Source organism: Gossypium raimondii, chromosome 2 (assembly GCF_025698545.1).
Source record: "Gossypium raimondii isolate GPD5lz chromosome 2, ASM2569854v1, whole genome shotgun sequence".
NCBI lineage: Eukaryota > Viridiplantae > Streptophyta > Magnoliopsida > Malvales > Malvaceae > Gossypium > Gossypium raimondii.
In genome coordinates, this window is record NC_068566.1 from 43,832,695 (window position 1) to 43,843,253 (window position 10,559).

The 10,559-nt window shown below is 32.6% G+C and overlaps 1 protein-coding gene across 1 annotated transcript; it reads left to right on the forward strand.

The window, feature by feature from the left end:
- Positions 1-5,062: 5,062 nt before the first annotated feature.
- Positions 5,063-6,937, forward strand: LOC105788992 (xyloglucan endotransglucosylase/hydrolase protein 31). Its single transcript, XM_012616160.2, has 4 exons — positions 5,063-5,368; positions 5,646-5,746; positions 5,832-6,052; positions 6,345-6,937. Exons 1-4 carry the CDS (start codon positions 5,128-5,130, stop codon positions 6,703-6,705), a joined length of 924 nt encoding a protein of 307 aa, XP_012471614.1. The 5' UTR covers positions 5,063-5,127; the 3' UTR covers positions 6,706-6,937.
- The last annotated feature ends 3,622 nt before the right edge of the window (positions 6,938-10,559 follow it).

Genomic DNA, 10,559 nt, shown 5'->3' on the forward strand with positions numbered 1-10,559 from the left:
AGAGCTACAAAAGAGATTATCTTTCAAGAAAGGATAGATTTATGGAACTTTGGACAGCTCTGAATTTTCTTGAAATGCCCATCTTTATATTTTGATGGTACTTTTATTGCGGGATGAAGGCTTGACATGAGTTTTTTAGGGAATAATGTCCTATCTCGTAGGAGATGATCTTATGTGACGAGATCGGATCGTATTAAGAATTTTGGTGTTGTATTATAAAAAGAATTATGATATGCACGGTAAAAATGATTGATACATTTAATACGACTTTGATTGGTTGTCGGACAAATCTCCATTAGCGGAGGTGATTTTCCGTTCTTTTCTTTGTTCGTCGGTGATTAAAGAGGTCCCATAACATGCATTGAAATCACATAGCCATTTTTCTCGTCAAAATTTTCATGCTGTTATAGTCTAAGAGGCATTCTCATGCAGTCATATACGTGTTTGGAATATGTCTCTGGAAAATTATTGAAAAACAAATATAAATCAAACACAAATATTAATCATTGCAGAGTTTAAATATTATCATGTATTTTATTTTTAATATTTTTTTTATTTTTTTACTACGTCCTAAAGAAGGTAGGTGTCTTCCTTTAAACCCGGTCTAAACTTTCCTTATATATAGAACTTAAAATGTCTAATTTTGCTAGTGGTCCCTGTACTTAATTTTTTTAAAATTTTATTCCTGTGCTACAATTTATAAACACTGAATCCTTATACTAATTTAAAATATTCTTGGAAGTGATAATTTTATGTCTGAGAGGCTGACATGGGAGGGTCAAAGAAGCAGCTAAAATTAGTAGAAATTACAAGGATTTAATTTCAAATTTTGATAAAATACAAGGACCACTTACAGAATTAGACCAAAGTTTTATATATAATGAATATTGAAATTTGCTTGTCACTGGATGTAACTTTCATTTATTTTGAAATGATGTAAAAGGAAATCCTAGACAATTATTTACTCCTTGAAGAAATTGCATATATATATACATGATTAGACTGTCATTTAACTGTTAAAGTAGTGATAATTATATAAATAGATGACCTCTGATTATATCTTATGCTGATGCTTCCAAGCAACCATTGTGTTTTACTTTTGAGGTTACATCAATTTCCATCATTATTTTATTAATCACTTACGAAGTTCATTTTAGTGAATGATTTTATTGAATAGACGTTCGGATTATTTTTTATTTTAATTTAAGATACTTTTACATAAAGAAGTAATTACAATCTCGATATTGATCCTAATTGTATCAAATTACTCACCTAAATACCTTACAATATAATCAATAATTTTTTCCAAACAATATCTGGAGTGTGATAAAATAACCACAAGAATACAACAAAGCTATCGACAAAACACTCAAAAACTACATGCCACAAACAATCTATTTATAGACTGATACAAGAGTTCATCTAACAAATTTTTGATAAGCTTTAAACTCGTATTTAAAACCTGAAATTATCCCATTAATTATCCTGAGTATTTATCACATTACAGCCTTCATAAACCAATCTCCAAAACTCTCTCAATAGATAAGGATAAATGTTTTATTCACTTTAAACTTCTCACTATGATCAGTTAAAGAACTGAAGAATCCTAACTGAACTCCAACTGTTGTCTTGTCAAACATGTCAACACTTTGAAGGCCGAAAGCAACAACCGTCCTTGAGGCTGAAACCTCCCACACGGCCCAAGCAGAAGTTATTCTCGTTCTAACAGAACATGAAACGAACAGGTAAAAAAACCCAACAAATGTAATCCACGTGTTTCACATATGCTTCATGTCATAGTTGAACAGGTATTTATCACCCACGCTAATAACTAGATAAATAAAATGACCTAATTGATGCGTTACTAGAGGTGCTCATGGACCGGGCGGCTCGGCCCGACAGCCAGTCCGAAATATAAGAGGGTTCGGGTAAAAATATAGGCCCGAAATATGGGTTTGGGCAAAAAATGAGGCCCGTTTAGAAAACAGGCCAAGCCACGAGCACCACTTTTTTTGCCCGAGCCCATCCCAGCTCAGCCCAAATATAATAAATAAATATATTTTTATTTTTTTTAATTTTAAAATATTTTTAAAATATTTTTAAAATTTTTTATTTTTAAAATAAATTTTTGGTGCTTATAAAAAAATGGGCCTGGCCAGACTCGGGCTTAGGAATTTTTTCAGGTCGGGCCTAGACAAAATTTTAGGCCCATATTTCGGGGCAGGCCAGGCCCAAGCCTAGGACACGGGCCAAATTTTTTCTAGGCCCGGCCCGACCCATGAGCACCTCTATGCGTTACTAATATTTTGAGAATTCAATTGATTCAAAACATAAAGAATAGCTGAAGGATATTTGGTGGGATTAACTAATATGAGAAAAGAGGAATAAAAAATTAGGATTTAATTGTTGGGTAGGCCTACCGACGAGAGCAAGTATGAATAAATTTATATAAAAATATTTACTCAAACAATCAACACTCCCTATTCACTCACAAGTAGTTCAACAAGTTTGAATTCTCGTAATTTGAATCCAATTTTTGGTAACTGCTTTGGCCCCCATTGTCCCCCCTTATGACTTCAACTCAATAACCACACTCATCAATTTGATTATATAAGAAAGAATTGTATAAAACAGGTGCGTCACGTCATCTTATATCATTGTTTAATTATTTATAATTTTTTAATAAATTTTACATGTAATTAATATATAATTTTAATAATTTTAAACCTAAATCTTAAACTTTAAATCTGAATATTAAACTCGAACCACACTAAATTAAAAAGTTAAGGTTTAGGGTTCAAAGTTTAGGATTTATGTTAAAAAATTATTGAGATTATGTATCAATGATATAAAAAAAATTACTGAACTATCGTTAAATAATTAAATAAAAATACAATATGACGTGTCCACCATGATTCATACAATTTTGAATATAGAAACCTTCTCAAAGATAAAAGAATTAGCCAACCTGTTAGATTATGGCTATAGCTGATTTGAATTGCATCTAAACACATGCAAACTTTGCAATGAAATGTTGACTATTTATCAGAACACAAAGCAAAGTTTTGGTATTCCCATGTGGATTGTCACAGTTCGGTCTTGAAAATACTATTTTAAAATGTAATTAACTTTGAAAGTAAAATTTAAAAGAGGAATAGAGAGAACTCTACGAGAGTTAGAGCTTTGTTTTTGGGATTCGGATTTGTACGTTTAGTAAATTTAAGTTTATTTATTTTCATATTATACTTTTGTTTGTTTGCTTATTTAGTGAAAAGTTAAAATTTCTTTCACCCGTAACTTTTATTTTCTTTAGAAGTCCACGTAAATGTTTATAGATTCGATCTTCTCTATTTTCTTATTCTTTATTTATACAGGTCGATTCTCGACAGTTCCATTTATGTGAAATCAATTAAATTTGCAGCATTTAGTTTAATCTTAAACCAAAATAGAAAGGTCGCTGCATATTTCAAAGTCCCCATGTTAGGTACAGAAAAGATTTGGTGTTCTCTAGTGGACCATAAAAAGCTGATGATGTCAACTTCAGACCAGCAATGAATATATAATTAATTAAGTAGTAGCTACTAATTATGCATTAGTTGTTTATGGTATCACTCTTTTAGATTTTTAATATATTAATCTTTTTGGCTTTATTTGACCTAGAGGTGTTCATGGGCCGGACAGTTCGGACCGATGGCTCACTCGAAATATGGGAGGGTTCGGATAAAAATATAGGCCCAAAATATGGGTTTGGACAAAAAAAGAGGCCCGTTTTTTTGGGCACCACTTTTTCTGCCTGGGCCCGGGCCCGAATATAATAAATATATATTTTTAATTTTTAATTTTAAAATATTTTTAAAATAATTTTTTTTATTTTTAAAATAAATTTTTTGTGTTTATTAAAAAAAGTGCCAGGCCGGACTTGAGCTTAGGAATTTTTTCTCGAGCCAGGCTAGGACAAAATTTCAAACCCATATTTCGGGCCTGGGCCCGGGCCTAGGATGCGGGTCAAAAAATTTTGGGCCCAACCCGACCCATGGACACCTCTAATTTGACCCTAGCTTATCTGCCTCCTTTTATTTTATTATTATACTTTTGTTGGTTTAAAAACTACAAATTGTGTGGATATAATAAATATTTGACCAAACTGATCACACAATACAGTACAAGCAACCTAATTTATACATTAATGGTATTGTAATTCTTATAAATTTGAGGTTAAAATTGGTGAAATAAATAACATTAGAGAATATACATAGTTAAATTATTGTAATTTTGATAGTTGAAATACAAGTGTTTAGGATTTAAAGTTTAGGTAAAATGATAGAAGGGATAAGTCAATATGTTTAGAGTCGGAGGGTGCCTTACCTTTCCAAAAATTTAAAGAAATTAAGTTTTCAAAAGTTTTAAAATTTTTAATTAAACCCTTCACATTTTTCGAAAATTCTCATTAGTACTCCAATTTTTAATTAATTAAACCCAATATTTTTGTAAAATCTTTTAAAGCTCCTATTTAAAAATAAATAAATTAATTAGACTCCTGAAACTTTTTAAAATTTTAAATAAACCCAAAACACTTAATGACAGTTTTTGCTACTAAGCAACTCTTATCATTCTTTTGAGACTATACTCGTCTTCTTGTGATAAAAACTTGTGCAAAGAAGAATTGTATTGCACGCGATCCCCAATATACAAGAAGTTGAACCGTTGGTTGTACTATTTGTTAACATGCACAAGTTATAAGAAAAAGAAGAAAATTTCAAAAAAATTGACATGTTTTCATCGAATTAATTAGTAATTTTAGAAAATAAATGTTGAGTACAATTATAAGATATATTGTACTCTCAAAGGATTTGAACCTTGGAAACGACATCGTTGAAAAAGATGCGATAAAATGATCTTAATACATATAATAGTTACTAAAATTATCATTTAAATTTTATTTTTTTATTAAAAATATTCCAAGCATAACTTCCCCCATCAACCAACTTATCAACTTACCATCAGAGTGGGGCCATGAATCTCCTTATTTATACCAATGGCATTGCCACACTCTTCCACACACACAAATCTACTCTCAAAACCCTTCAAACTTCTTAGGTCCCAATCTGCAATTAAACCCTTTAGTATATGGTACTATCTATGCCTTCCCTTTTATGTCTTCCCTTCATGGCTCCAATTTTCTCTTCGTTTCTTGCTTTAACTCTCATTATTCCATTAAGCAATGCTCAAGGTCCACCTTCCCCTGGATTCTCCCCAAGCTCCAGGGTGAGCACTGTGGCCTTTAATACAGGGTTTCGAAACCTCTGGGGTCCTCAGCACCAAAAACTAGACCAGGGCTCATTAACAATCTGGCTCGATAAAAGCTCAGGTTCAATTCCTGCACCACCGCATCCCTTTTTTTTGCTCTAATTATGGTTTTAGTCCCTTTACCTCTACTTTTTTTAAAATTAGTCCCGCTAAATGCTGCCGGGACTAAACTATGTTAACAGCAAAAGTTTACAATGTTATCGGTTTAGAACTACTAATAACATTATACAAAGTAGAGGAGCCAAATTATGCCAAATCAAGATAGAGAGACTAAAATTTTTCCATAATTAGGATTCTTTTCATGTGCTTAATTTTTGTATATTCATGGTGAAACACAGGGAGTGGTTTCAAGTCACTTCGTCCGTACCAGTCAGGTTACTTTGGTGCTGCAATGAAACTCCAACCTGGTTATACAGCAGGAGTGATTACATCTTTCTATGTAAGAACCTTAAAACACACACACACAAACCATTGGGGTAATGAAAAAAAAAACGTCTGATTTTTTATGTTCTGCACTTTAACAGCTTTCAAACAATGAAGAACACCCCGGAGACCATGACGAAATCGACATCGAGTTCCTTGGAACAACGCCGGATAAACCCTACACATTGCAGACCAATGTGTACATTAGAGGAAGCGGGGATGGGAACATAAATATTGGAAGGGAAATGAAGTTTCATCTATGGTTTGACCCTACAAAAGATTACCATAACTATGCTATACTGTGGAACCCTAGTGAAATCATGCAAGTATCCTATCACCATTTCCTTCAATTTCTTTTATCATATTTTGATTTTGGTCCCTCTACTTTTATAAAATCGTTAGTTAATCCAAACAGGTGATATGGTTGACGTGGATTTTCTAATGTCAAATTAACCACAACATTTAACCGCTAACTAACTAGCAATGTTTATAAAGTAGAGTGATTAAATTATGTCAAATTAAGGACTAAATTCTAAATTTGAGTGTATCAAAGGGACCAAAAATGTAATTAAACTTCCCCTTTTTTCATGTTTTTATGATTTTAAATTCAACAGATTTTTCGTAGATGATGTGCCGATCAGAAGGTACCCAAGGAAGAGCGACGCCACATTCCCAACGAGACCAATGTGGGTGTACGGATCAATATGGGATGCGTCATCTTGGGCTACCGAGAATGGTAGGTACAAGGCTGATTATAACTACCAACCCTTTGTAGGCCGGTACACGAATTTCAAAGTAAGCGCCTGCACCGCCAACAGTCCCGCCCCTTGCCGCCCGCCTTCTGCCTCTCCGTACGGGTCCAGCAGCCTTAGCCCACAGCAAGCTTTGGCCATGAATTGGGTCAAAAACAACTATTTGGTGTATGACTATTGCCATGACCCTAAGAGGGATCACACTCAGATACCCGAGTGCTAATTAAATGTGAGTCATTTAAAACTTTACAAAAAGGAAAATGTAACAATTGTTGATCGAAAGGGGGTTTCTTGAGATGGGCCCTTGAAGAGTGGTTAAGCGTCCAAAACCCTCTAAGATTTGCATCTTTTATTTCCATTGTTTTGTTGCTTTTAAGTGTTTTGCTTTGTTGTTTTCTTTGGAATAATTTATTACAAGAGTTATTTTTTAATACAAAAGGGTTAATTGTATCAAATATCTCTAAACTATGGGTCAAAAGTTAAATTAGCCTTTAAATTTCAACTCAAACTAAGGTAACATTCTAATTGGGTTCTTTCATCAATCTAGTTATTAGTTTTGGCATTAAATGCTATCTTGTAGGTCAAAAAGCTGGCTTTTAACATCAAAGGTGACTGCTAGATAAATGAAAACTTGATTGAAATGATACTTTTTAAGGATACAATTAAAATATTTTAAAATTTAGAGATCAATTTAAAATTTGATTTATTGATTTAAAGACATTTGATTAATTAACCTTATAAAGAAAGATAAGTACATAAGAATTACTTTGAGTTTGGGATATCAAGAAACAAACTGCTACACAAATTAATTCAATTGGATGACTATTTGTTAGCACCCTAACAATCATCGAGATTTGAGTCTTATTAAATATGGGTTTTGATGGGCAGTGTGTTTACTTGCGGTTAATGTAAAAACAGCAGTGGAGATGAGATTAGATACTGTAATGTGATACAAAAAGTAAGCTAAACGCACCGCACCCAATTGCCCATCCAAACCCACCCTAATAATCTCATTTGATCAGTGATCTATATATTTTAAATTCACCTTTCTATAATATTGATGATATGTTCTAATTAGGGTTGAGCAAGAAAATAAAAAATCAATTCATCAAACTGAGATGTTTGGATAGTTTATGGAATGCAAGTTTAAAAATCGAGATTACTCGAAATTAAATTGAATTTTATTTTTTATTTAATATATAATTGATTTTAATAATTTATAATATTTAAAATAGTGGAAATAATTTAAAAAATCTTGAAAAGTATTTTTTTATAAATATTAATGAAAAAGACTTTGAAATTTTGTCAAATACTATTCAAAAGCCATAAAACATAATTTAGTTGGTCAAATTAAGTCTAAACATTCAAAACAAAAAATTAATATGAAAAACTGAAGAATGAACCGAATTATAATGAACGATTCAAATATCTAACCGAACCAAACCAATATCACTCATAATATCAACACAAATGACCTTCTCTCACCTGAATTTTTTTGGTGAAAAAAACCTAGCAAAACTAAATAACCATAAAAATACTATAACTACCTACTTATTTTACTAATTGCTCAAACTCCACATATGGTTCTTTGGACGGATCCCACTTATTAATAACATTGTACTGCTTTACTCAGCATACTGATGTCTTAATGGTTTCTGTTAAATTTTATGATAAGCCTTGGGACATAAATAAATTCCTATTCTTCCATAGATCATACTATCAAGCAAAATAGAGTAACCCATGGAGCCCTAACTCTTGGTAATCACTCATAATTTTTTAAATTTGTCCCAACCCAATTTAAGATACTTTTTAAAACATCTAATTTAAAGAAAAAAAGAAAAAGAAAAGGGCTTTGAATTAATGATTGTATTGTATTTACTTTGCCACTATTAAAGAAAAGGGTTTCATATATGAACTGAAACCTCGATGGTCTCTCTTGACCATGGCATGCGAAGACCATGTGATGTTTGGATTGAATTTTGGACCACAAAAATGATTTGGTTTTGGGTGCCTTAACTTCACGTGGCTGTATATTTGTGCAAGCTATATCTTGTAATGTTTTGGTTCCTAGGCAGGCAGGCAGGTAGGCATGGCCGCCACTATGTTTATAAATGTCGTACTTTATCTCTCCTCTGACAATTTTACTTATCCCGAATGATTTAAATTTAAAATATTTTATCAATTTAAATTATTTATTTTATCTTAAAGTTATCAATTCTGATTTAACTTAATTAAAATTAAAATTCCATTTAGTTTAATTTGATTATCAAAAATTAATTGTTGACACCAATTTTTTGATAAAGCGGGGTCGACTTGGGTTTTGAAAAATAAAAATAAGAGTCGCCACCAATCTTTTTTGATGAGGTGTGATCGGGCCACCTCGAAAAATAGTTGTTTTAATAAACAATTTCGTTTTATCAAAACAGCGTTTTTGGTCTACAATATTCAAAAAAAGAGATCCGAGAATCGGTTACGTACGAGGAAGGATTAGCCCCCTCGTGAAGCCCAAAATTGGTACCTAGTTGATTAATTAATGTCTTAATGTCGAAGATTGAAAACTTTAAAGAGATTTAAAATACAATCATTTATCAAAATTTTGAAAATTTTAGAGAGAGAAGCACATTTTCACGTTAATCGAGAAAAAGAATCATGTCCCGTAAGTTAAGACACAATACCTAAAATTCCCGATACAAGAATGAATGCCGAAAAAATTTATTTATTTTGGAAGAGTTTGATTATCTCGGGTAAAAACGACGTCGTTTTGGCGCTTGACCCCTAATGTCAAAACGGCGTCGTTCTGGTATCATTATTTAACCTAAATTTTTTTTCTGAAAATGTCATTTTTACAAGAAAATTTTTAAAACTTTCAGAACTTTTTCTCTCCTTCTCCCTCAAAACATTCGGCCCTTAGATCCTAGCCTTCGCCACGCCGCCTCCATGGCCGGTGGCCGGAGTTGCGCGAAACGGCTATTCAGCCCTCTCTTCACGGCGTCCCTGAAGGCTAGGCCTTCTCAACCGTGGGGCTTAGAGAAAAAGGAAAAGACCTCTCTCCTTGTTCGACTCCGGTGACGGCGAAGATGAGCTCCGACACCGGCCTTCGAAGCGAAGGTATCTTCCCTTTTCCCTTTTGTTTCATTTTTGTTAAGAAGGGTCGTAGAAAATAAACAAAAAATAAAAAAATACAATAAAATAAAAAAAAAACACAATAACAAAGAAAAAAAAAAAAGAAGCACTAGAGTCAACCTTTTTTTTTTTAAGCTTTTGGATCTGCTTTTTTTTATTAACTAGTTGTAAAAGAAGAGAAAAATACAGAAGTAGTGTTTGGCTTTTATACCCGATCTGTTTCTATTTTTTTCCTATTATTTTTGCTGCTTGCGTGTTCTCCTCTATTTTGCAGGGTTGCTAGAGCATGTGGGCAGAGGGTAGGTGCGGCGCTGGACATGACGGTGGCGTAGAAGACCGAGGGTCAGAAGACGCTAGGTACGGCGCCTAGGGTTCTTTATTTTTTGCTAGAGTTTTTTCTTGTTTTGGGTTTTGGGCTGAGGTATTGGGTAGTTGGGCTTTGTTGTAATGGGTTGTTTGGGTTGGTTATTGGGTAGATTTTTAAGTGTGTTTTATTTGTAATGGGCCCCGGGCAAAATGGGCTTGTACATTAATAATTTAATATTTCCAACTAAAAATCGAAGTGATCTCAACTTAATCAAAATGACTAGACTTTAAGTACTAAACTTGAGTGAGAAAACCCAAAATGACCTAAAAAACATAACAATTTAAACCCTAAAATAATATAACCTAACTAAAATAACCCTAAACTTTAAAACTCAAATAAGTTACAGCTCCTATTCGGGATTCATGGCTGCTATTCCTGACTATATTATCTTCAAGATTCGAACATATATTCTCCCATTGGGAGTGGAATGTGCTTTACCATTGCACCCAACCACTTGTTGATACTCAAATTTTAGTATCCACATTAATTTTAATTAAGCTATAAACCTTAGTACATTTAGATTTTGCATCATATTTTTATTTTAGTATATTAATTTTAAATTTTTATACTTTAATTTTTTTTTGATA

What these genes read in the sequence shown, in the direction of transcription:
- LOC105788992 (XM_012616160.2), top strand. Translation starts at nt 5,128, where the DNA reads ATGGTACTATCTATGCCTTCCCTTTTATGTCTTCCCTTCATGGCTCCA. An exon ending in CTGGCTCGATAAAAGCTCAG is followed by an intron (nt 5,369 to 5,645) that starts GTTCAATTCCTG and finishes GGTGAAACACAG; the next exon opens with GGAGTGGTTTCAAGTCACTT. An exon ending in TGGAACCCTAGTGAAATCAT is followed by an intron (nt 6,053 to 6,344) that starts GCAAGTATCCTA and finishes TAAATTCAACAG; the next exon opens with ATTTTTCGTAGATGATGTGC.